This window comes from Vipera berus (assembly GCF_964194415.1).
Source record: "Vipera berus genome assembly, chromosome: 3".
Taxonomy (NCBI): domain Eukaryota; kingdom Metazoa; phylum Chordata; class Lepidosauria; order Squamata; family Viperidae; genus Vipera; species Vipera berus.
Genome location: NC_138204.1, coordinates 52,730,474 through 52,757,412, shown reverse-complemented (window position 1 = coordinate 52,757,412; position 26,939 = coordinate 52,730,474). Strand labels below are relative to the sequence as shown.

General features: G+C 38.5%; 1 protein-coding gene across 1 annotated transcript in view; it reads right to left on the bottom strand.

The window, feature by feature from the left end:
- CACNA1S (calcium voltage-gated channel subunit alpha1 S) overlaps positions 1-26,535 on the bottom strand; it is a 73,410-nt gene extending 46,875 nt beyond the window's left edge. Inside the window, exons 1-17 of the mRNA XM_081322268.1 lie at positions 26,239-26,535; positions 19,142-19,247; positions 14,203-14,342; positions 13,146-13,279; positions 12,158-12,310; positions 11,728-11,933; positions 10,654-10,757; positions 9,658-9,806; positions 8,825-8,906; positions 8,133-8,293; positions 7,376-7,601; positions 6,373-6,580; positions 5,535-5,655; positions 3,787-3,901; positions 3,529-3,622; positions 1,902-1,971; positions 1,396-1,528 (exon numbers count right to left, since the gene is read on the bottom strand). Coding sequence (XP_081178394.1) covers positions 1,396-1,528; positions 1,902-1,971; positions 3,529-3,622; positions 3,787-3,901; positions 5,535-5,655; positions 6,373-6,580; positions 7,376-7,601; positions 8,133-8,293; positions 8,825-8,906; positions 9,658-9,806; positions 10,654-10,757; positions 11,728-11,933; positions 12,158-12,310; positions 13,146-13,279; positions 14,203-14,342; positions 19,142-19,247; positions 26,239-26,402 — 2,366 coding nt within the window. The 5' untranslated portion in view covers positions 26,403-26,535. The remainder of the gene's footprint in view (positions 1-1,395; positions 1,529-1,901; positions 1,972-3,528; positions 3,623-3,786; positions 3,902-5,534; positions 5,656-6,372; positions 6,581-7,375; positions 7,602-8,132; positions 8,294-8,824; positions 8,907-9,657; positions 9,807-10,653; positions 10,758-11,727; positions 11,934-12,157; positions 12,311-13,145; positions 13,280-14,202; positions 14,343-19,141; positions 19,248-26,238) is intronic.
- Positions 26,536-26,939: the final 404 nt, after the last annotated feature.

Below are 26,939 nucleotides of genomic sequence, written 5' to 3'. Positions count from 1 at the left end.
TACTTCTTTCTGGCTTATTTTTGTTTGAATTCCCTTAAAGCTTATTTTAGCCTTGCACTATTATTTTGGTGTTTCCTGAGGCTTCAGTCAGAGGCAGCTCTGGGTCTTCAAAAGAGGATTTTAGAGGCTGGAAGTTGCCTCCCTGGCTCCCTTGTATTACTAAATAATACTAGATAAGATTGAATTTCTGGGTATTAAACAGGAAATAATGTTTGCCAGACTGCAATTTATTTCATTTGTATTTATTTGGCCAAGAAATTAAGTATAAACATGGGGCTGCCAGCTGATCTTTTATTTGTATTTTAATCAGCCAATTCAGAAATGTAATGACAATGGGAGCTGTTCTGACTTACAATTTTCTTAAATAGGAACTAGAGTTGTACTACTTTGTATCTGATTAACTATGCCACCAATAGGTGACTGCTCCTCTTCCTATGATTACCGTAAGATTATGACCCTTGTAGGAATGACTAAGGTTTCTCCTGAGATTCAGTTGGCCCCCATTTGTTGGTATTTTGGAGAGCCGTGAAGACCTGGCTCTTCACCCAGGCCTTTGATGAGGATGACTGAAGCCTCCTTCTGGGTATTATGGATTTGTTTGTTTGTTGCCTGATTTGCACCATCTTTTATTTTTTATTGCTATATTAGTTTATTATTCTGTGTGCATTTTTTCCCCTGTGAAGTATCCAGTATTTTTAGGAGTCAGGAAGTGTAAAAAATTAAATAAATAAATAAAACAAGGTCTAAATTTATATAAATTATCAAAAATAAACGTAAAGCAGAATCCATGCTTTGATTGTTGTATTAAAAATCATAACATTTTACATCGTTGTGACTCAGAACAACAATTCACTAAAAGTGATTCTAAAAATTGGCAAGGCTGAAAGGAGATTGGTCATACCACCGAAGAAGCATGTTCATACCAATAGGCCAAAATTAACCAGGTGATCATCCATAAACTCCTGAGCTGGTTCAGATGTTAAATCTGACTGGCTAAGTTGCCATGTTGTATAAGAGACAGAGAAACTGTCACGCTAAGAGCTCCAAGCTGTTCAGTAATATATAGCATATTTTACAGCTTAATTCTTCCCATCTGTGTAATACTGAGATAAGAAATATTGCACCTTTGTTATTTCTGTCTCCAGAACTTACACTCTATCCATTTTTAACAGAAAAACATCAAAAAGGTGAAAATCAAAATATCATTTGAGAAAGAAACATCTTGCAAGGCATTCAGTTCCCCCACTTCAGTACTTTTACTGGCGCAGTAATAGCTTTGATTATTATTCATAGAGTTGGAGGACCAATATGCTTGTTGACAGGAAGGAAGGAAGGAAGGAAGGAAGGAAGGAAGGAAGGAAGGAAGGAAGGAAGGAAGGAAGGAAGGAGGCATACTTGTTGGTTGGGCTAAAGATGAAGAATGAGCTTGCTTCAGGCATGGGCACTGCTTTTTCCTTTAACTGCAGCTCAGCTAGGGGACGTGGCCTAGGGCTCAGTGGAATTTCAGGTTCATCTTCCTCATCATCACCTGTAGGAAAATAGTTACAGAAAAACCTAATGCCCATCTAGTCATTAATTGTAGATTTTTTAAAAAAAACTCCTGAAGGTTTTCAATATTATTTTTGTACTATGAGAACCATGTAATTTCCATCCTTAGGTGCTACTAAGACTCAGAAACACTGATAGCCAGTGTTAGACAATATACTTTATACCAGGGGTCTTCAAACTTGGCCCTTTTATGACTTGTGGACTTCAGCATTGCTGGCTGAGGAATTCTGGGAGCTGAAGTCCACAAGTCATAAAAGGGCCAAGTTTGAAGACCCCTGCTTTATACAAATACTTCCCTTTTATTTAACATGTAATGGAACTGCCCAAAACAAATGGCACTGAAATCTGCTTACCTGGGAAGTCCGCAGAGGGGTATGGGTCCTTGATTTCATTAACATTTGATTCAAACTCATCCACTTTTAACTAAGCAGGAAAACAATGAAAAAGAAATTAAGCGCTGCAGCTCTGCTACAATATTGCTGAAAAGTGTGTGCTACTTGGCTGAGACTAAGAGCAGAGCAAAAAAAAGAGGATTGACAAACAGCAGTATATCTAAATGCATGCAATTGAAGTGGTATCCAGGACTATTTTATACACATCTGGACATATTTGTGAAAACACCATATGGTTTTGGTTTATACAAGTCACTGTCATATAACATTGGGATGGTCGTTTTGTTGAATAACATTCTATTACATAAAGCAGGGGTTCCATTTTTTTTTACTTTGCAATCACGTGCCCCTTTAGTGAAATTGTAATGACACACTTCCCTTAAAAATCCAAACACAAATAAATAAACACAAATGTACAATGAAAACATTACAGTGAAACATTGGGGAAGGTGGATTTATTGTAAAAATGGGAGGGAGATACACCTCAAAGTTTGGGAAATCCTGTAATAAAATCTGCATGCTTTTAAATAAAAGTAAAGGGACTTCTGGGTGTGAATGTGCCCTCCAGAAGATTGTCACTGAAATGAAATAGCAAATGCCTATCATACCTATTTTGGAACCGATGTATCTTTTATTAGCGATATTTTCTCAGCCTCGATCTAAAATAACGGCCTTCTTTGGGGAAAAAGTGAATGAGGACTTCAGGCACCATATAAATGCCACACACAGAACAACCCGAAGCACACACTCCGCTACAAAGAAGTTCCCTGAAGATGGGCTCCCGTTCGGGTCCGAAAGCTCAGAAGATTAAACCGTTGGTCCCAGTGACAGACCCAGATTGGATCCTGAATGAGGACTACCTTTCATCCTTAAGACCCATATACTCTCATTTACTATTCTCAATCACGGCGCAAGTCAAATAATTAGCATCAAAAACAAGGTGGTAGTTCAGTCCATGAGGAATTCATTTCCCAGGAAAATTCATCTGATGGGAGTGGTAACTAGTAAATATATCTTGCAAGCTTTCTCAGTATTACACTTTGTTAAGATGAGTAACTAGACATAATGGCTTTCACAAGCTGCCTTTAACATTCCCAACATCAGATGAGCCCTGTTTTTCTTCCCTGCACTGGGGATAATGTCACCTAGTCAGAAAAAGCCTGGGACACAGAAAAAAAAATGTGCACAGCTGAGTATGCTTTTGAAAAAAAAATTCTAGAGTGGTGCTGGCTAAACTTTAGAATATGTGTGAGAATGTTTAATGCTGTACGCACACACATATATGCACACTGTATATATATTTGGGCAGCCTCAGTATTGATTATTAAACAAAACTATAATCAAACAACAATGGTTTTAACTGAAAAGGAATGAAAACTAGGTAAATGCTTGTGATCTTAGAAAATTTCACTGTTGGGACAAGTGAGTTGCCTATAACGATATCGTCTGTTCTTATACAAAAATAGTTTATAAGCCATTTTTTACAGGACATTTGTCTTCAAAAGCTAGATGCAAATACCCAAACAAGCAAAAAAAAAGGCTAAAAAGAGATAAAGTGCAGCCTTGGTAGCTGCCATCCCCATCTGACCTTTGCTGTGGTGGGAATTCCTTCTCCCTTTGCTTTCATTTCCAGCTTCTTGGCCAACAAGAGCTTTTCTTCTTCAGATTTCTCAGGATAACCTCTACAGAAAAGAACCAAAACAGCAAGGGCACAGGGAAGAGAAGCCAGGTGGAATGGAGTAGGGGAGGCATATTAAAGAAGCTTAGAGTTACAACAGTTGACATAGAGCAGTCTAGAACCCCAAAGGGATGAATGTCAGGATCAGCAGCAGAAGGCAGAACTGACCTGGTCATTTTCTTCCACAACTTCTCTTCAGCTTTGGCTTTCTGGGCAGATGTTAATGTTTCTGCCTCAGCCAGGTTGTCCACAGCAATAGCCAAAAAGACATTCAGCAAGATGTCTAAGATAAGGAGGAGGGGGGGGGGAGAGAAAAGCTAAGGAATTTTACAATGTGGATTTACATCATGCAGAAACCATGGATCGAGACTTCTATCGTTCTTCGAAAGTTTCACTTGATAACAGGTTACACCCAGCCAATTTTCTGATATCATTGAATCTGAGAGATTGGAAGAAATTCAGGGGTTAGGAAATGGACATATTATCATTACTGCAAAACGTGGGGTATTGTCAAAACTGTGAACAGACAAGGCCATTTCTTGAGCTGTCAGGTAAGAAAAGGCATTGGCTGCTCGTCTGAATTCAACTCAGACTTGCTGGGCAGAAAGAGACACTAAGAGTTCATTAATGGCCAAATAAATAATTTTCTATTTGTTGATTTCAAACATTTTAAATTTCTCCTATATCCATAGAAGACAAGGTGGGATATGGTCAATTAAAAAAGTGATAAAACCATAAAGCATTAAGCAAAACTAGCTATGATGTATTTAGCAATATCTGAAGATGTAAGTGAATAGCTGGGCCAGAGTAATATAGTGTTTAAGGTGTTGCACTGGGACTTCAATTATACAACCTGACCAAGGAGTTTCCTGGGTGACTTTGGGACAATCACTCTATCCCGGTTCAACTTGTTGTAATAAGGATAACATAAACCAAGATCTTACTGTATGCCAATTTGAACTCCCAAAGGAAAGAAGGGAGGGGATAACATGCAGTACATAAAGAAATAAAAAATATTGGGACTAAGACCTTTATCTATCTCCATAGTAGGGATATGATTTCACATGACTATAAAGATAGCATACCCCTTAAGAGTATTTTTTTCATGTTTGCTTTTTATATCAGCATAGTTGAACAGACCTGATAATGAAAGGAAAGTAATAAATCCCAAAAACACTATTCATATACACCCCTGACGTGAAGAACAGCATCAAACATGGTTATGGACAAAGCAATAAACAAAGCAAAAAACAAAACCATTCCACATTTCAGCAAGGGCAAAGGAAAGGCTGACATTTATCCAGCCAATGTGCAGAACAAAATCAGAGAATGAAAGTGAAATCATGATCATATGTAATAGGGACCTGTCTTCCTCTGATGATCAAACCCCTACCAGTATTGGAAATTACTGAATACGTTAAACCGTTATTTCTTAACTTTGGCAATTTTAAGATGGTGGACTCCAACTCCCAGAATTCCTCAGCCAGCTTTTACCCATGATATGATTGTGCATTCTATGCAACTTTTCTAAGCACAGCCTGCTTCCATAGGGAATCACTAAGTTGCATAAAATGGAAGGTGGTAATCTATCTTTCCAAGTAACTGAGGCTCTCTTGTTTATGTTAGTGGTTGCTATATTTTAAGAAGGGCATTACTGCATTGCATTTTACGGCAGTGTTTTGTAAGAATACCTTACAGCCCATCACTAGTCAAGTATTTCCAGAGTATGAGGTGGCTGGATGGAGTCACTGAAGCAGTAGGCGTGAGCCTAAATGGACTCCAGAAGATGGTAGAGAACAGGAAGGCCTGGAGGAACGTTGTCCATGGGGTCGCGATGGATCGGACACGACTTTGCAACTAACAACAACAGTCAAGTATTTCACTTAATATATGAACACTGTTTAAAGAAAGGATACAATTCCCACATACAAACAGAACAATAAAATAAATGCAGACCAGCACACCAGGATAGGAAGGCCCTCCATAAGCCATAATCCCATTGTACATGATAGAGGTCCAGTCTTCCCCAGTCAGGACCTAGGAAGAGACAAAATATTTTGAAAGCACTAGAAATCATCTAGAAATGTTTGGCTTTCAAACAAAGGTGAAAATCTAAATCTCCTTCAGTGTGTTGGAGCCTGGGTAATTGAACTGATTAATTATTATTAATTATTGTCCCACATTTCCTCTGGGATTTAGGACAGGTGATTTCTCATTGTTGGGAACTCCCACCTTGTCCCACCTCCTGGCTGCTGAATTTCTTCACTCTTTCCTATAGCCAAAGCACTGTCTTGTTACTAGTCCTTTGCTCCCTCCTGCATAGTGACCAGTTGAGCTCCCACTTTTTTTTTCTTCATCAAAAAAAGCAAAGGAAGGCAGGGAGGAATACGGGAGAGATTACTAGCACAATGGCTGAAAATTGCTACCAAATATATATCAATTGAGGCTTATGATTGTCCGGAAATGCCACAAGTATTGCAGTCACATTTTGTCCTCTCTCTCTCTTCCTTCGTCCCTCTCTCTCTTTCCCTCCCTCCCTCCCTCTCACTCACTCTCTCTCTCTCTCTCTCTCTCACACACACACACATACACACGTATACACACACACACACACACACACACACACATACACAAACACACACTGCCAAATGACCTACCCATTCCACAACCTACTTTCCTACTGATTTACCCACTTAGACATCAAATTTATTTCAGAAATTGAAATAAAGTCAACAACCTTGACTTTAACTGTACCTGGAAGACAGTGATGAGAGCCTGGGGGAAGTTATCAAAGGTGCTGCGTCTTATTTCCGTATCATCAAAGTCAAACCGCCCTCCAAAAAGCTGCATCCCTAGGAGGGCAAAGATGACCATGAAGAGGAAGAGGAGGGTGAGGAGGGAGGCAATGGAGCGCACGGAGTTCAGCAGAGATGCCACCAGGTTGTTCAGCGAGGTCCAATACCTGGAGAAAAAAAGAAGGATTATAAGATTCATTATCATAGTAGAGAAAATTTGGGAGTGTATGCAAATCAGCCAAGTTAGCTAGCAGAGTAAGATGGGAATCTAGAAGAGGAAAAGTTCTAAATCACTGTTCTGATCAACTATAGGTAGTCCTCAACTTACGACCACAATTGAGGCCAAAATTTCCATTACTAGGAAAGACAATTGTTAAGTGAGTTTCCCCCCATTTTACGACCTTTCTTGCCACAGTTGTTAAGTGAATCACTGCAGCTGTTAAATTAGTAACACGGTCGTTAAGTGAATCTGGCTTCCCCATTAACTTTGCTTGTCGGAAGGTCCAAAAAGTAATCTGGACAAGTTTCAATATTAAGGATATTGAAGCACAATCTCAAGGATATTTCTTAGAAAGCATATGTGCTGCTGTTCCTAATTAAAAGTCCAGGTTATAAGCCTTAAATTGTGTGTGTGTGTGTGTGTGTGTGTGCGCACGCACGTGCACGCGTGTGTGTGTACGCGCGCATACATACAGACATACATATCCTTGTTATAATATATTGATCTATTTACTCCAGAAATGCTGCTCTCAGCATTAACTGAGGAATCACAATTTAGCATGTACAATGAAAGTGCCCTCTAAATGGAAAATACTGTATCCTTGTGCATTCTGTATCCCTGGCTTCATATTGAAAAAAAAGACTTGTGGGAATAGCCCAAGGAGATAATTTTAGAAATAACCATTATATACGAACGGGATGTTTTTCAACTCTGCTCTGTTTATCCCAGAGAGGAAACTCACTTGGTTATCTTAAAGAGTCTCAGCAGCCGAATGCATCGCAAAACAGAGATGCCCAAGGGTGTCATGGAAATGACCTCTACCAGGATGAGCTCCAAGATTCCAGTGCACACCACAAGGCAATCAAAGCGGTTGAAGAGAGACATGAAGTACTGACGGAGGCCCAGGGCATACATCTTCAGAATCATCTCCACCGCAAAGAGGGACAGAAGTACTCGGTTAGCCACATCTGTAAGCAGAAAAGTTTCACTAGTGATGAAAGGACAGGATATGTTCTGGCCATCAGGTCTTCCTCAAACGCTGCGGTCCACAGAATCGAAACAAAGTCACAATGGCACTCATGATGATGTGACTGATGCTCTGCATGTTGTCATTTTGACTGTTTTTGGCCACACTCTGCAGGCCCCCACCCCCACCAGTAATTCTTTGCAGATTGAGGAGAAGAGTTAGAGTCTATTGAAGAGTAATCCCATGATTCTCATCATGGGAAGACACACATGAAAGTTCATTTAACATTTTTTCACCCCAAAGCATAAGAGGACTGAGAAGATTTATGTTAAGATAAAACTGAATGTATTGCAACTGGTGACAGAACAGCAAATAAATAAAAAAGTGCTATGAGAATATCATTGTTGTGAAATAGATACGAGGCCGGTGCATTGAAAAACAAATAGAATCTCACGTTTGAACAGACAATGTCATAGTCCCCCACTTTTAATCAGAATCTGAAAAATACTGAGAAACTAAATGCCCAGCTCACCTTGGACATGGGTCAGCCAGCCAGGTTGATTATGATGCTCGGTAGCTATGGAAATAGTATTCAAACCAACAATCAAGATCACTGCCCAATAGAAAAATTTTGACTTAACAATTTCACGGCATTTTCTGCGAAAAAGACGGTTCCATCGTCGCCAGTGCCGACTAGAAGAGATTTAAAATGAGGATAAGGGCAGTTAGATCTATTTCCCAGTCTCTACAATGGAGCCCTATAATGCAAAGCCTTCTGAATCCCACATCTTCTAGGGCAGTGTTTCTCAACCTTGACAACTTTAAGATGTGTGGACTTCAACTTCCAGAATTCTTTAGCCAGCATATGCTGTCTGGGGGATTCGGAGAGTTGAAGTCCACATGACTTAAACTCACCAAGGTTGAGAAACACTGTCAGGAAGATCTTTTTTAAGCAGGTGCACTACTGTGGCACCACGTTTCAAATATGTATTACTGTACTTGCCCCCATTATTAGTAGGAAACACTTAAACCATCCTACAATGCTATCATCCACGTATGTTGGATTACAAACTGTATCATTTATTTCTTCACCCAAAATATGCAAATTTTTCACAGGAAATGATTTTCCAGAGATTAAGTTAAAGAGTCCTTCAAAATGATTTGATTTATGTAACACCAAACTACAGGATATGAATTTACTGAGATTTTAATGCCTCTACTTACAAGAAGAGAATACATTTATTCATTCCTTCAATCTCGTATAGACTGTCTGTCTCTGACCCACCGTCATCTGAGGATCTCATTCCTATGAAATTTAAACATAAGTAACACATTTGCAGAATTAATTAACAGAGCTATAGATTGTTACCACAAAGTTTACTTACAGAAATAGAAATTTATGTTAACGAATATTGAACAGTTCAGCAACTCTGTTGTATATACATACTGATGATTTTTATAATCTACTTATAGCTCTATCATCTATCTATCAATCCATCCATCCACCCACCCACCTATCCATCCATCCATCCATCCACCCACCTATCCATCCATCCATCCATCCATCCACCCACCCACCTATCCATCCATCCACCCACCCACCCACCCACCTACCTACCTACTTATCTATCTATCTATCATCTATCTATCTATCTATCTATCTATCATCTATCTATCTATCTATCTATCTATCTATCTATCTATCTATCTATCTATCTATCATCTATCTATTCTATCATCTAGCTAGCTAACTATCATAAAATCATCAGTCTCATGATGATAGCAATAGTTCACCTAAAAGACAAACATGGATATTTGCAAACATCGTAACTTAAGCCATGTTTTTCTAATTCATTCTCATATCTTTTTCGAACAAAATATCATGATTCTTTATGCACTATGGTTATGGTGTCTAGTTTGGGACTTTGATCAAGCAGCTTGTTCTGAAAGCTCCTGTAGTTAGAAGCTTTATTGCAGGAAGTTCTGGTCCATAAAACATATACTATAAAGCTATTTCTTTCATTTGATTAGGCAATCCTGCTGAAAGAAAATACTACCTTCCCTGCGTGTCCGGTCACTGTCCATGACTTCTGCATGAGTAATCCAATCCATGTAGCCTTTCATATCCTCTTCCAGTTGTTGCTTCTCCCTCAGTTTCTGGAAGGTACCCCTTGATTTAGCTTTCTCACGCTCTTTGGTGAACTCCCTGGAATAAACTCAGATGAGCACGAGCATTGCACAACATATCAGTTAAGCCCGTGAGCAAGGGACACCCTTAGGCAAGTCATTGCATTTTAGATTCAAAACATATAATGAAAATGCCCCACCTTTTACTTGTGTGGAAAATATCCCACAATCAAATCAGAACTTTTAGATTTCTCATCCTAATGATAACCAGTGTAGAAACAGATAATCTTTGGGCCTAAATTTTCATTTCAAGAGCTTTCCCTTCATTTGAATTATTCAATCTGATTTTCATCATAGGAATTGTAAGTTACAAATAAAGAAGTAAGTGGAGACAAATCTCTTCAGAAAGTAAGAGACATCTTGGCCATTTACATTAAATTACAGACAATAATTTAAAAAATAACAACAAATGAGAACTTAATAAAGCATCCTTCCCTGTCCATTTAAGCGTGAGCTTAAATGGACTCCAGAAGATGGTAGAGGACAGGAAGGCCTGGAGGAACATTGTCCATAGGGTCGAGATGGGTCGGACACGACTTCGCAACTAACAACAACAACAACCCTGTCATGAGGCCTATTCTGAATATTTTTAAAAAATAAAGAGTGTCTTTTTGGGGCACTCATTTAAACTCAATGCCTCCTGCCCCATCTATTGACTTGGATTAAAAAGACCTTGGGGTAATTTTACCATCTTACAAATAGAATTTAAAGGAATTTTTTTCTGACAATGGATTTGCTGAGATGTGTAGAAACAACTGTGTCCATCTATTTCTGATCAAAAATCATTAAGAAAAAAAGTGGTTTGTGAGAGATGTGTCAGAAAAGATTGCTTCTGAAAATTGCTCTCGTTTCTGAAAATTGCTTACCCACTGAGCACACCCAGGATCAGGTTAAGTATGAAAAAGGACCCAAGTAAGATGAGGCTGACAAAGTAGATCCAAGGCCACTCATTCCCAATGGCATCATTCACCTAAAACAAAACAGAACAGTAGATACTGTTTTATTAAAAACATCATTATTCCCACCACTGAAAAATCTCCACTAATTTTCTAGGAAAAGTATCTGGGATCCAAATCAAACAAAAGTGACATTTTTTTTAAACGCCACCTTTATATTTTTATAAATAACTCCTTCTTCCTCCTATTTTTACCACAACAATAAACTTGTGAGGTGAGTTGGACTAGTCCAAAGTCATCCAGCTGGCTTTCATACCTTTAGGTTGGGATTAGAACTCATAGCTTCCTGGTTTCTAGCCTATTAGCCAAACTGACAGCCTAAGGCATCCCCTTACTCCTTCTTGTCCCTATATAATGAATCACTATTGTTAAAGATGAGGGCTAAGCTCCTTTTAGGGTCTCTTGCAATATCTACTTCAATAAATTGGTTCTAGTTTGAGTTACTATTGATTTGAAAGACAACAGGATAAAAGCCTTTAAGATTAACTATATCATATATTTTCAGTATCTTGCTACTAGATCCCACTTAAGTAACATCTAAATAATTTTATGTGCATTCCGTAGAGACTTGTATCCTGAGGAATTAATTTTGTTTTCCTTGAAAAGACCAATTTACAGGAATAATGGTATTATTCTACAGTGAGTATGCTCCAGGTACTTTGCTATATGTGTGGAGAGAAAAGCAAGAGGGTTGAATCTGCTATGCATTATTAGAGGAAGGCAACCACAGAACCTCAGAAAAGTGAATTGTGCTGTCATTTTTATTATTAGATTTTTTTTAACTGCCAGGAATGGTTGTAGCTAGGATATGAAAATAGCTCATGTCCTATGTATGGGCAACTTTCGGTGGAGGTATCATTTACTTCTCAATCTCAAGGTGCAAAGTACAAGACCATCCAATAACCTCATCCCTACAGCTTCATATTCTATGATTTGCAACATGATCAATGTGGCCTAGACAAATATTATTCATGCTCAGCCTACCCAGTAAAGAACTTCAGTCCAGCCCTCCATGGAGATACACTGGTAGACGGTCAGCATAGCAAACCCAAAGTTATCAAAGTGAGTGATGCCATGGTTGGGTCCTGCCCATGGGCCCCTGCACTCAGAACCAGGAATAGTGCAGGGGCGCCCATGACCTGAGGTAGAACATGGAGCTGGTTTTTCATGTTCCACAGTGGCCAAGATATCTGAGGAAGGAAACAGAGGGCCAAATGTGAGACTCTGTGGAGAATGGCTCGCACCTCTTTGCATCCATACACCTCAACATGTGTTTGGTCTCTATTCTAACTGAGTTTCAGAGGCAGTAACTTCACACCTATCTTCATTCAAAGACAGTCAGAATCAGTGGGGTCAGCCCACATATTTCTTATATTTCATTTATTATGATTACATTAAGCAGCACATTCCATACCTGTCCCATTGTAATAGCAGGTCTTGTGCATTTTGCCCTTGAAGAGTTCCTGGCCCACTATGGCATAGATAATAAGCATGAAGACAACAAGTACAGCGATATGGAATAGTGGCAACATGGCCTTGATAATGGAGTTCAGTACTACTTGCAGACCTAAAACAGGAAGAAAGGGAACAGGTTGTTTAGTGTAGCTTCTGAATGTACAGTTTCTATCATATATTGTTATATGACCCCACTGACAACTTTAAATTTTATGCCCATCTGTAACATGCTCTGGTAACTAATACAAGATGATATACCAAATCTCATACTGGTGCTATCATCATAGCAACAGATACAACAGATCTGAAGAAAACATCTTAAACCAGTTTCATTTCTATATCATAAGATTTCAAGTTTTCATTCCCTATATGTTTCTGGAGTAGAGCTCCCATCTTTCACACTCATTGAAACAAATTGAAATAGAACATCTTGAAATCAGAATGGTCTCCATAATTCAACAGATTTCAATTCTAGTGTAAGTAATATTGTCCGGACCTGGCCACCATCATGCAATCTTATGTGATGAATAAGATGCCACTTGCTTATTGGCTTCTTCCTCTATTGCCAATTCTTAAAGCTACTAAACACAGCCTCCCAGAGATGGGCGGCAAATAAATTCAATAAATCAATATTTCAGAGTCTTACAAGAACCTATCAACAGGACTAATTCTTAGTTTAAGCTGCAAGGCTGAACTTTTGTTGAATCAGGCAGTAAGTGTGAATACAATAAGAAAATGGCACAGTTTTTTAACACTATCTCCTTTGGGCTACATCTATTTGCCCCCTCATTTCCAGAAATAAGTTCAAGTGTCAACATATTTGTATTAAAATACTATTTCTCAGTTGCTCTGTGGGTGAAATGGCTCATGGGAATTGTATCCTTTCACCACTGTTTTGGCTTCCTACAGCCACCCATTTATCAAATACCTTAGGACATTTTACTCACTTGGTATCCCTGACACCAGACGTAATGGCCGCAGCACTCGAAATGCCCTCAAAGCTTTGACGTCAAAACCACCTTGCCCGCTAAGAAGCGCACTGTCCATCAAACTGATTCTCTCCAAGATCACTGTGAAGACCCTTCAGAAGAAATGGAGAGTGAAAAAATATAGGTGGGAATAATGTAGAAGTCACCAGAGGAAGCTAAAGCATTAAAAGATGGTCTTTACGGATGAAAGATTTTCCTCCAGTAGAAGCAATAGAATTTTGCTGTTATCTTTTTCTCTGAAAAACTGTAGCTCTTTAATACAACATATCACACGGGTTAGCAGATCTTGTTCAACCAAAGGTCATTTTGATGAAGTGGCAAAAATGGCATTCATTTGCACAGTAGAAAACTGCATGGCAAAAAATATATAGTTTGCTCTCTGTACCTGTGTGGGTACTTCAATATATTTTCTGTTTGATAGTGGCTTTATAGGAAAAAAGGTAGCAGAGTCAGCTTTTTATTGTTTGTGTATCCATATTAGTAGAATACTGATAATAGACTGAATATAGAATGTATATACTAGATAAAAGTTATTTTTGCTTTGAGTCAGAGAAAAATGCTGGTTTGGGATGATTTTGTACTGCAGCTCCCATCATCAATGAATAGGGAGAGTGGCTATTCTCCAGTGACAGCCAGAACCCCCAAATTGGGAATCACTGAGTGGAAAAAAAGGACTCAGCTGACCCACAAAGGCTGTACATTTCTGCTACATGATTCACTTGGTGCTAGATTGCTCCTTTGCTCAGATTCAATGTTGACTAAACAGGAGAATAAGCAACTTGCTATTCCTGTTTGTATGTATGTATTTATAGATAAGCAGGTCAATCTTTATTGTGATCCTTGATAAAAAAAAGTCGCGATATGTCGCGACACATCAAGTGATGTTGTGAGTTTGACACCTCTGACTTACAGTGTACTATGTAAATTTTCCAAAAATAAACACCATTCAAACAATTTTAGTGTACTTGGTTTTCCTTCCACCGCAGAGAAAGTTGAATAAAATGAATTTGTTTACCCCAAAAAGACTATCGTAAAATCCAGCACATTCCAGCCATTCCGGAGGTAAGCATCTGCATGGAATAGAAACCCATAGGCAATTATCTTTAGCATTGCCTCAATGGCAAATACTATCAGGAAGAAATATTCTAGCTTCTCCTGTAAGATACAGAAAAAAGAGGGGAAAGATGTACAATGTTAGTAAATATATGTTATAGTTTTATTTAGGTTGCTTGCATACCGTGCTACTTGAGAAAAAATCTCTGTATTTCTTTACAAGTGACCATCAGTCATTGTTTTGACCTCTAAAAGACATAAGCTTGTGAGGATTTACAAACAGAAACATAGAAAATAGACAGTAGAAAAAGACCTAGTGGTCCATGGAATCTGCCCTTTGAGGGTTTTTTTTTGTTATTGTTTGTTTTCTTTTTAATTTATTTATTTATTATGGTTCATCGCACAGTAAGCCAGATGTTCAGACTAGATTTGGCATTTTGATTGCCCGTCAAGTGCTTCCCAAGGACCTAGGATAGGCAGATGTTAGATGGTGTTACAGATATCGACACAATTATTATTTATCACTTTTATGTTTTATTTTAAAGTTTGATTTCATTTCCTAATCTTTGTCAGATGACGGATAGGTGTTTATCCCAACCATGTTTAAACTCAGCTACTGATGAATGACCCACTACCTCCACTGAAAATTGATTCCAGGCTTCCGCTACTCTTTCCGTGAAGTAATTCGTTCTAACATAACTTCTGAACTCCTCTCTTGTTGGTTTGAGGTTATGCCCCCATGTTCTTGATTTTTGCTTAATATTGAAAATACTGCCTTCTAGAACCTTATATACATCCTTAGTATATTTAAAGGGTTCAATCATGTCACCCCTTTCTCTTCTGTTCTCCAGGCTGTATGTATTCAGTTCTTCCAATCTCTCCAGATATGTTTTGTCCCTCAGACCTTGCACCATTTCTGTTGCCTGTCTGTGGACTTGTTCAATCTTATCAATGCCCTTTTTAAGTGAGGTCTCCAGAACTGGACACATTATTCCAAATGTCCAAGTTCTTTGACTGGACCAATTTACACATTACTTTCTATATCCCTCATAAGAATCTAAACCAACCCCAAATTTTAGCCAGAGCACCTGTGCTGTATTTGGTATATATAACATGTATTAATAATGTTCTGTTGCTGAAATCCTAATTCCTGATATATATATTTTTTAATTATAGCACATGTGAACTGTTAAGATTGAATGCAGTACACTGAATATACTGTAGCTCCAGACCCTTCTTTGGTTTCATCTGTGAATCTGTCCTTTATATATGCCACAGTATTATTTTATTGCTATTACACAATGGCAAATATTTCTTTTTTAATACATTGGAAAATACATTGCCGATTTAGCTTTCCCCTATGGAAAACAATTGCAAATGGTAGTATTTATTATTAGCAGCTATTTGCAAATCAACAAAGACCATGTTTGGAAGTCCTATTTGAAAAAGCTGAATGGCAAGCGTTTGTATTCCTCTTTGCTTCCATTTCTGTCATCCAACACTGACAAATTTTGTTTATTATAGTTAAGATAACACAATATAAAAATGAAATAGTAAACAGCAATTAGCAGAAAGTGGAAGAACATAGCCAAGGCATCTTTACAGATTACTAGTTTTATTATAGCTTATGCTTTTAATAAGAACTAATATTGTTTATTTAATGATCTATTAAATAATACAATGTGGTGTTAATTTACATTTACTCAAACAAAAGTGCTCTGGTTGCATATAAGTATGACAATCATAAACATACAATAAATGTCTATAGTATGTTCTTACAACTTAAATCATGACATCATGATTTTACAGCAACCTTATAACTATATAAAAAGCACTATCCTACTGTAAAATACTTTCTCATACGCCTAGAGCCTGCCAAACTGGCTAACCTAAAACCAAGTCTATTTTCAACCCCTCAATGCTGCCGATGACTCTTACAGCTTCTTACAGCTGCAGTTCCCAGTCTACACACCCATATACAAATTTAGGATTTTCAGAGCCTTTTCCAGGATTAGGTTAGGCAAGTTTGAGCTTGAAATTGAAGCTGATACTGACAGAGTTATCTGAAGGATCGCTCTTCCCTGATTACATCTGCCTGTCCCACTAGATCCAGAAGAGAGGGCACGGATTCCATCAGCTAGAGTGCTACGTTTGGCTGACTCTAGACGGGCAGGCCTTTTCTGCTGTTGCATCCGTTATGGAATATCTTCCCCTCTTGAAGTGAGGTTGGTTTCATCACTTTTGACATTCTGAAGGTCCCTCAAGACCTGGTTGTGCCATCGGCTCCGGGAACTTCAGGGTACTGGTGAATTATTTTGGTGGCGCTGTTATTATTAACAATCATTTGCCCAATAATTCATCTTTTTAGCTTCATTTTTATAGCAAGCAATGTTTTTAATGACAATAATAAAAAATAGTGGCTGCTGTTTAGAATTTAGCATTTACTAGCTTTGTTGCACTGTTTCTGAGGTCACTTGTTTTGGGTGGCTGTATAAATTTGACAATAAATATAAACAAATAAAAAGGTTAGTGAACTAATTTTGGTGGGGCGGGGGTAGATCTGCTAAACAGTCAATCAATCATACATAGTTTTGGCTACTCAACAGTTTGAATTAAGGGCAGAGAAGATGTTTGCCATCTCCAATCATCTCCTAAGTGACTGTTACCAGAATTGTAACAGAGAAGAAAGTAGACACAATGGCAATAATTAGGGAGAGTTAAGGATGAGATAGCGATCCCCCCCAATTGATATTTCCTTTTCCAAATAAGGAGGAGTTTTTTTCAAGGTTTGTGATGGCTCCTTAGCTGCTAGACCCTCTGAGTCAACATTTCCAGGGACTTCATGGAACCTAATTTGACTTTCTCAGCTGAGAAAGATCTTGAATATGTCCCCTGTGCCTTTAATAGCTTGCATAGCATTGCTGGTCAGTAGTGCACACTCTGCTCACCTCTTTCCTATTTCAATGTTTCTAAAAAAATCAATTGGGTGCTTCCAGATGCAAATATTGTTTCTTCCTAAAAAGTGCTAAGTTCTCATAGTGATAAGTTATAAGTGATGGATTAACAGACCACAAAACAGCAATTACAGTACCAAGTTACAGTTCTGGTTTAGTATGATTTATGTCACTATGTTTCTTTTCTTTTCTTTTTTTCTCTGAGATGGTGATGATTGATCATCACTAATGGTTCCTGTCTAACGTTTTATTGTAGTAAACCTTCCATTATCTTTGCCATTACAGTGTGACAATATAACAGCCTGAATTTGGATCTTTGCATACTTTCTACCCTCCTGTTTTTTCACTCCATCCTTCTTTATACCCATTCCAAATGTTTTGGATGCTCATTATAATATTCTAATATATGTCTCCCAGAGTTCTGTCATAATTTACATGCTGATATCTGAAGCAAAATGTACACTAGCTGGCCTCATGGACACACCTTGTATATATTAGTGTATGGAGGGGATGCTCCAAGGTAGAAGCATTTAGAGGTAAACTCTAGACATGCTCTGTGCATCTTTTTCCTATCTCAAAATCATGTATGAGCAAGAGTCCGCCTCAGATATCTGGAGGCATCATCCTTCCATACAAAGACAGTATTCTGTATGGCACAGAAGATTAAGCACCACTACTCATTTTCAACAAAAGGCATATTTTAATTCTAAGGAGAGTGAATGATAAGTTGACATGTAGTTTTCAGCATGAGAAACCAAATCTAAGACTCCCACTCATTAAATCCCCCAAATTAAATCTCCCCAGTATTATTGAACAAGGTTTCTCTTTTTCAATCTACATTTACAGGGAACTCTCCCCTCTCTGTATATACCTAGGGGGAAAAATGTTATTTCTATACCAAACAGGAAAGATGAAAAGATAAGCGGAGAAAAACAACAACACATAACACATTTCCAAATAGTAGAGGTTAGCCCATTTTGCAATTAAAAAAAACACCATATGCAAGCAGTTATATAAAGCATCTGCACATCTGCTCCCAAATGCTAGTGAACAAGGGAAGGATGGAGTCAAGGGACAATTTTTATTTTTTTATTTTTTTTTAAATTCCATTTATATCCCGCCCTTCTCCGAAGACTCAGGGCGGCTTTACAAACTTAGCAGTAGCCTTCATTCTATGTATATGCTTGCTTATTAGGGCTTTCACACACACCCCAAGCGGCATTATTACAAAGTCAGCTTAATTGCCCCCAACAATCTGGGTCCTCATTTTACCTACCTCGGAAGGATGGAAGGCTGAGTCAACCTTGAGCCTGGTGGGATGCGAACCTGCGAACCTGCACTAATTGCAGGCAGCTGGTGTTACTTAAGGAGGCATTAGCCCACTGCTCCACAATGAACACTATTGCAGATAGCAAAACCACCCACCACTCCCACCTCCAAAGCTATACAAGAATGAACTCCCATGGATCTTTGGATAAGGCATTTCTACTTAGATGGTTTACTCCTAAGTCAAAAAAAAGAAGAGAAAAAAAAATAAAACATCTTTTATGCATGCCCTCTCTGTCACTAATTTGCACACAAACACAGAAACTCATACATTGTGATCACATTGTTCCTCAGGAAACCACTGTTCCTAGCTATTATGAAACATTAAGAAATAAACACAAAAATTCTTTAGAAAGCCCCCAAACTTTCCTTCATTTTTACACACACAGTTCAAACATCAACATTTGAACCTGTTTCCTTCTCTCCAGAGAAAAGACAGTATCATTCTATTTTGTCCTGTCGCAAAGAATAGTCTGTTCTCCAGCACACTTCAGGCAGTGTTTTTCAACCTCAGCAACTTTAAGATGTGTGGACTTCCACTCCCAGAATTCTCCAGCTAGCATGCTCTGAATAGGTTAATAGTGGCAAAAAAAGTGAGTAAAAGAAATCGGAGTGACTTACGAGTCTGGAATTTACTTTGTTGGTATCATCTTCAGGCATGGGCAGGTAGATAGCCAGTGCAATACAGTTGGCAAAAATAGTTAGCAGGATGATGGTCTCAAAGGGCCTAAGATGCTTGTTAAGGAACATGGGATTAGATTGTATAGTTTGTGGCAAAGACTGTAATAATAGGAATAACAGTAAGTAATAGAAACAATAATGATATATTAGTCCATTCTCCACATCCCATGCTTACCACTTAAGTCAGCCATTCTTGCTAAGGATTCTGGGAACTGCACTTCTAATACAGTATTTGGATGAAAGAATGTGTACAAAAGTCTACTCTGGCATGCATGTTAGAACTATGTTAGTTGATAACAAACAATAATTAATGAAAATTTATAGACTGAGCAATAAGACACACGCAGAAGACATTAAGTCTATAGCAGTATTCTCTGTTGAATGCTATTGCATAAAACTCTTCTATTTTTCCATATTTAGGTAAAAAGTAAAGACTAACTTGAATTGAACTCAACTGCTGGTGACTTCACGGAGACAACCATATAGATTCATTGGCAACCTCAGAGAAATCAGTCACCATTGATTTCACCCAAGATGTTTTTGGAACTTCCCAGTCTAGTCTACAACTAGGAGATTTTATTAGTGGTTCCCCCATCCAAATTATAATCCTGTTTTACCCTGCTTAGCTTTGCAAGGGATTATCCAATTAAGAGCTGCCTGTGGCTTTTGTTTTAAACTATCTTTAAATTAAATTATACCTAATTTATTGTAAAAATGATACTGTGGAAAGAGTGCCCTAGTTAACACTCAGAGGTGTGATGATCCTTGGCTACACTGGAACACAACTTTAGTCTGGCAACACTTTGAAAGGTTACTTTCCTGGCTGGGGTAAAAGCATCTCTAATTTATCATAAATCATTTTCTGATTGTGACAGTTTATTATCTGCAGGCATGTGAGGTTCTTTGAGATGCATATAATGTAACTTGATGCAAAAGGCGTCCTCTAATCAATTCTCTCTGACTCTCATATACATTTCACTGCCCCCTTTTCTGCTCGTCATGAGAGAACTCTTGCCTTTGGGGGTGATAAATGTGCTTTCTCACCACATCAAAGAGGTTAAAAACACATTCTTACCCTATAGACTCAGCATGGTGCATAGACTGGATATATAATAACATCATAGGTACACAGGGTAAATCGTGAGATGAATCCAACCATATATGAAATGGTGACTGACAGGGCTTCAGTGCATTCTCAAATGGGAGTCTAAATTTGCTTAATACAGTTGCTGTTGTCACATTTATAATATGTGGTGATTGTTTTCCACCAATGTTCTGACTATGACCCCAAACAATCTCAGCCAGCAAGGTTATGACTGATAGATTCATAGTTAAGCATCAGATTGCAACTAGATAAAAATGATGTGAAAAACACTAAATAACATAATAAATATTTCCCCTTCACAACTCTTCCATTTAAAATGACTCTACATAGTTACTTTTTGATATATAAAAAAAGATTTCACTATTTATTTCTAGGCTGTTCTTGGTGTCATTGAGCTTTTTGTACCTATGAAGAAAAAAAAGAGAAATTCTGAAAAACTAAGATATAGCAATTTGTGGTATTGCCATGTGGGCAACTAATATCCAAGAGAAATGTCAAAAAAAAGTAATATCACTCAGAAACAGAAACTATGACCAACTAATTTGGTTTCAAAATTCCAGATGGCTATTTAAAAGTTAAACTCTCTTTTTTTTACAATTGAAAAATAATAAAACAAAAGAACTCTGATGTATATAGGTATATGTGTTTGTGTGTGTACACATATACATATACACATCATCATTCTAGCCATTGTCTATCCACTGCAGGATGAAGGCCTCTTCTGCATGTTTCCAACCAATACGGTCCTGAACTTTCTTTTGCCAACTGGGCCCGCAACACTTGCTGATGTGTACATACATATACACATATACGAATTAAGGGAGACCACAAAGGAATCCTAGGCCCATTGGTATTGGCTAGAAATCTTGCAAGACTGCGATAGAACACCACTGCTGTAGGGTTTTCATGAAATTACATGGATGGGTTCATGCAGTCACCAGGAGCTCAATTCAAGGAACTTTTTACTATAAGTAATATAAAATATTATATTTTCCTCAATAAAAATATTATGCTTCAGTAACAAAAGAGCCTGAGAATAAGCAATTGGCCTTTCAAGGATAAGAAAATAATTTATGTTTTAGCAAACCCAGAAAATGCTGATTAAATAAAACACAAACAATGGCAAGGAAAGGAAAGGAATTGATTGACGATAAAAAAAAGAAAGGAAGAAGGAGGGAATAAGCATCAGAAGGCCATTGCCACAAATGGATGGATAGATCAACATATAGAACATAAATTATTGTTCTGTTCTGAGATTTTCTGACTTATCATTACCAAGTTCATTACCATAAACAAGGAAAATCAAACACAGATTGAAAAAAACAAAGGTCAGAAATAGCATTTGCATTAGCCCAGGGAAGAAGGAATTGTTCAATTTCATAAGAAATAAATAGTTCGTAGGAAGAAACCTTATAAAACACGAACACTAAACTTATTTCCATCTTATATGTAATACACACACACACACACACACACACACACACAAATGGAGTACTTTTAAATTGAATGTGTGTACATTCAGAATTCCTGTGACCAAAGCCAAAGGAATCAGGGTTGCTTGCATGAAGAATGAAGAATAGGCACTATATTCATATGGCTAAATTAGGAGAAGAGATGTGTTAGAGTAATTAGTAAAATGATGGACAGTGAACACACCAAGCAGCTGTGATAAAGAGAGAAATGAGGCATATATGGTTGGGGTGTATGTGTGTGTGTTTCTGTGTGTGTTTGATGCACTCATACTTTGAGACAGTGCTCCAGACAAGTCTACTGTCTTGCCTTTTCAAGGTTTATAATATTTGCATCTGCTCTTCTGGTTAATCCTGAAGAAAAACATCACTGCCTTCCATTTAGAATTCCCTACATTATGATTGTTTAGCATTTTATGTTTCCACAGAAATCTAATGCTGCAGGCAAAAAAAAAGGATTTGTTGAGCTGCTGAATTATTTCAAAGATCTTGCATTAGTACTGCCACTTTCTTTTGGTTAAGTCCCAAAATTTTTGCCAACAGTCTTCAAATCAAGATATGCAGCAGGATCAGTCGATTGACATTACAGGTAGTCCTCAACTTACTACAGTTGATTTAGTTACAATGGTACTGAAAAAAATGACACGATCATTTTTCACATTTATGTGTATTGCAGCATCCTCATGGTCACGTGTTCAAAATTCAGATGCTTTGGCAACTGGCTCATATATATGACGGTTGCAGTGTTGTCCCAGAGTCATCCAATCATCTTTTGAGACCTTCTGACAAGCAAGGTCACTGGGGAATCCAGATTCACTTAACAATCGTGTTACTAACTTAACAACTGCAGTGATTCACAACTCTGGAAAGGAAGGTCGTAAAATGGGGCAAAACTCACTTAGCAAGTGTCTCACTTAGCAAAAGAAATTATTGGCTCAGTTGTGGTCATACGTTGAGGACTACCTGTACTTTTAAAGCACTTATATAGCCCTCTTGAACTCCTTGAAGCATTTCAAATTCGTCTAGCAGAGGTAGGCAATCTTGTGCCCAGTGTACACTGGCTGTGTATACCTCGTTTAGGACTAGTTACATTCTCTCCTTCATTTTTCAGTAAGTTGTAGAACAAAGCACCATTTCACTTCCAGCATCATCTTAATTTCCCAGGTAGTTTTAGAGCTCCATATCGGCTCTTATAGGCATTATTAAAAAAAAAGACAGGTAAACTGGGAAATAGTGTTTCCTGGAGGGCTAGAATTAAGGACACAGACAAATCTCATCAAAATATCTTCCAATAAATAGATGGTATTTTATAACTGACAGCCAATTTGTGAATGCCTAAAAGTTTCCCCTCTAAAACCCCAGATGCTGTCATAATTCCAGATCTATCCAGCAAGTCCCAAATCCAAAAAGGCTCTTTAGCTGTGAAAATAATAATTATAAACTTGGACTTATTATTCTACCAATACTTGACAAGAAGTAAACTTTGGATGGCCGTACGTATGACTCTAGCTGCGAAGTGTCTCATTTCATTTTTTCCTCATGTATTCCTATCTATAAATATTATTTTACAAACAAGAAAGAACACTGTAGTGACCAGCATTAGCCCAATGAGTCTTGGCATATTCAAACTGATCCAGAAGTTGTTATCAAATCTATTTATCATGGCATCCATCTGTTGTCACTCTCTAGGCATTAGAAGAACCACTAATTGAAATATGACAGATTCACACATTACACTAAATCGAGGGTAGGAAACATCTGAGTGACGGGGCACAAGAGGCCATTATGGTGCTACTAGAAAGATAGGGCTGAGGTTTTGGGGTTTTTCCCCCCACTTGGTTCCAGGAGTTGGGGAACTAGGGTAGAAATCAGGAAGGAAGGAAGGAATGTGTAATATGGACAAGGAATATGCTACTTTATTTCCTGCTTTTATTATTTTGATAAATAACTCAAGGGAACTAATATACCTAATACTCCTTTCTCCTTCTATTTCCCCCATGACAACAACTCTGTGAAGTGAATTGGGTTGAAAGAAAGTGACTGATCAAAAGTCAGTTGACTAATTTCATACCTAAAGTGGCACTATAACTCACAATCTCCTGCTTTTTAACCTGGTGTCTTAACTATTTTGCCAAACTGGCTCTCTAGTTCTCATTCCCAGTTGCATTCTAAGAGCTGAAACTAATTTGCCACTAATGTGCTAATATCTGTTTCCTATAGACTCATTTTCTGCAGTTTTCCAGCTGATGAAATTTTTACTGTTGGTTATCCATAGCTGGGCCAAGATTTATGTATTTCTTTGAGAGAAGAACTAAACAATTCCCCACTTTCCCACCACCCCAACTGGCCTCACTGTGAATTGGTTGCTTCAGCATTCAGAATTTAAAGTCTGTTTGTTCTGCCACATGTTTTTATCCAAATATAGACAGGGAAAGGATAAAAGTTCATTTTCTGTCTTTGGTCAATCCATTAACTAATACAGGTAGTCCTTGACTTACGACCACAGTTGAGCCCAAAATTTCTGTTGGTAAGTGAGACATTTGTTAAAGTTACATATTAAGTGAATCTGGCTTCCCCATTGACTTTATTTGTCAGGTTGCAAATGATCCTGGTCATGGCATCTGGCCCTCTCAATTCCTGGCAAATAGATGGGGAAGAAATGGAGGTAGTGACAGATTTTATTTTCCTGGGCTCCAAGATCACTGCAGATGGGGACTGTAGCCAAGAAATTAAAAGACGCTTGCTCCTTGGGAGGAAAGCCATGGCAAATCTAGACAGCACACTAAAAAGCAGAGACATCACCCTGTCAACAAAAGTGCGTATAGTCAAGGCTATGGTCTTCCCAGTTGCAATGTATGGCAGTGAAAGCTGGACCATAAGAAAGGCTGAGCGCCAAAGAATTGAAGCCTTTGAACTATGGTGCTGGAGAAGACTCCTGCGAGTTCCTTGGACTGCAAGGCGATCAAACTGGTCAGTCCTAGAGGAGATCAACCCTGACTGCTCTTTAGAAGGCCAGATCCTGAAGCTAAAACTCAAATACTTTGGCCACCTAATGAGAAGGAAGGACTCACTGGAGAAGAGCCTAATGCTGGGAAAGGTTGAGGGCAAGAGAAGAAGGGGACGACAGAAAATGAGGTGGCTGGATGGAGTCACTGAAGCAGTAGGCGTGAGCTTAAATGGACTCCAGAAGATGGTAGAGGACAGGAAGGCCTGGAGGAACATTGTCCATAGGGTCGCGATGGGTCGGACACGACTTCGCAACTAACAACAACAACAACAAATGATCCTGGAACATTGCAATTGTCATAAATATGAGTCAGTTGCCAAGTATCTGAATTTTGATCACAGGACCATGGGGATGCTGATAAGGGTGAGAAATGGTCATAAGTCACCTTTTTCACTGCTATTGTAACTACGAACAGTCACTAAACAAACTGCTGTACATCAAGGGTTGTATTAATATTTGCCCTATTTCATTAGTTTCATTGAAATAGCTTACTGAATGTACACATTCTGTGACTCATGCCAGTTTGACTATTTTTCTGATTGTTAATCTGTTTTAACATTCAGATTACAACTATGATGTTCAACAGGACTCTAGGAAGATCACCGCATCCAAATTTCTGCCCATAAACACCTCTGCCCATATACCTTATTCTTCTAACTTTAGTCTAAATACACTTCATATAATATGCCTGTACAAATCCATCTCATCCAGATTACAGTCCAACATAAAGAGTGGGAGAGAATAAGAAACTGTATAAAAAGAATGCTTTCTCCATTCAACAAACACTAGGATAAGATAACTCACACTATGTAAGCAAATGGATAAAAACTGAACAGAGATTTTAAAAAAGACATTGTGTAATGATCAATTAGATTTTGAATTAGAACAAAGCTATCCTGCAGCCTTGGACGGAAAAAAATGTTGATGTTTTTGTAAGGAACCTTCCTGCTTAAGATTCTCTGACCCTGGTTATTATATCCTCTCAGTTTTAAAATCAGTTAAGGAGGGACAGAGAGCTATTTCTGAACTCAGCGTAATTCAGTGGAGGAGCCAGACAAATTAACCATCTCGACTGCATTCAGATCTTCTATTTCAAAATCAGCATTTACGACCGCTTTAGAGAAATGAGAAATTACAACATCAGTAAATACATGTTATTATAGTAATTCATTTGAAGGCAAGGTCAACATAAATGCTTTTCTCTTGAGTTCTTCCCTGTTTGTTGGTGCCTTTCTTAAAAGAGACAAAGACCAACACCTAATCTGACTCCATCCCTGCATTTCTAGAGAGTCACAAGAGAGTTGCATTGTTAAGCAATATTCCTCAGCTTTTCCTCTTCGTCTTTGCTTCCTCCAAGTTTCAGTTGTTTACACCTGGTTGCTGAGCCCTGGGCCAAGCACAGATCATTCCAGAAGCTACCCCCCCCCCGTCCCCATATTTTACCCCCAAAGGATACTTCCATTCCACAATGGCAATGCAAGCCTTCCGTACTGGGTTCTGGAGGGTGAGGCATAGCAGAGAGCGGGCAGGCCTGGGGGGAAGTTCCAGAGCAGTTTTCTTAGCCTTTTCCTTCTGCTGCTTCTTCTTCTGGCTATCCTCTTGGGCAGATGTGGGCTCCATAATAACTCTCCTTCTTGCCTCCTTGAACCAGACTTGCCTTGTCCCTTCTGCCTCTTCTTTGCCCCGCGGCTAGGCCCCCTTCCCCAGCCCCAGGGAAGCTCAAGCCCCCTCTGAATCTCTTGCTTCAGTTGACCCAATCTTCTCGGTGTAGTATAGGGCTGTGGGGCTGGCAGTTGCCCTCCCCCAGACACAAGTACACCAAGCACGCGTTTATAATTAGCCATCAGCCTGGCTCCCAGGGCTGTCAGATTTCCTGAGACAGCAAAAGGGCCTCAGCAGCTGTTCCTTCTTCATACTCGGTGCATTGGCATTTTTGAGCTACCAATCCAGGTCAGAGGAAAGGAGGTGGGCTTCTCCATCAATCTTAAAGTCAAACGGTTTTAATTCATATTAATTCATAAATTTGGCCCTTCCCACTATCTTTTATTTTTAAGAATATGACTAAACAAATAGCCTGAAACAGTCTCTGCCTAAAAAGCCATACCCATAGGATGCCAAGCAGATTCATTATGGATACAACTTTCCCCAGAAACATCA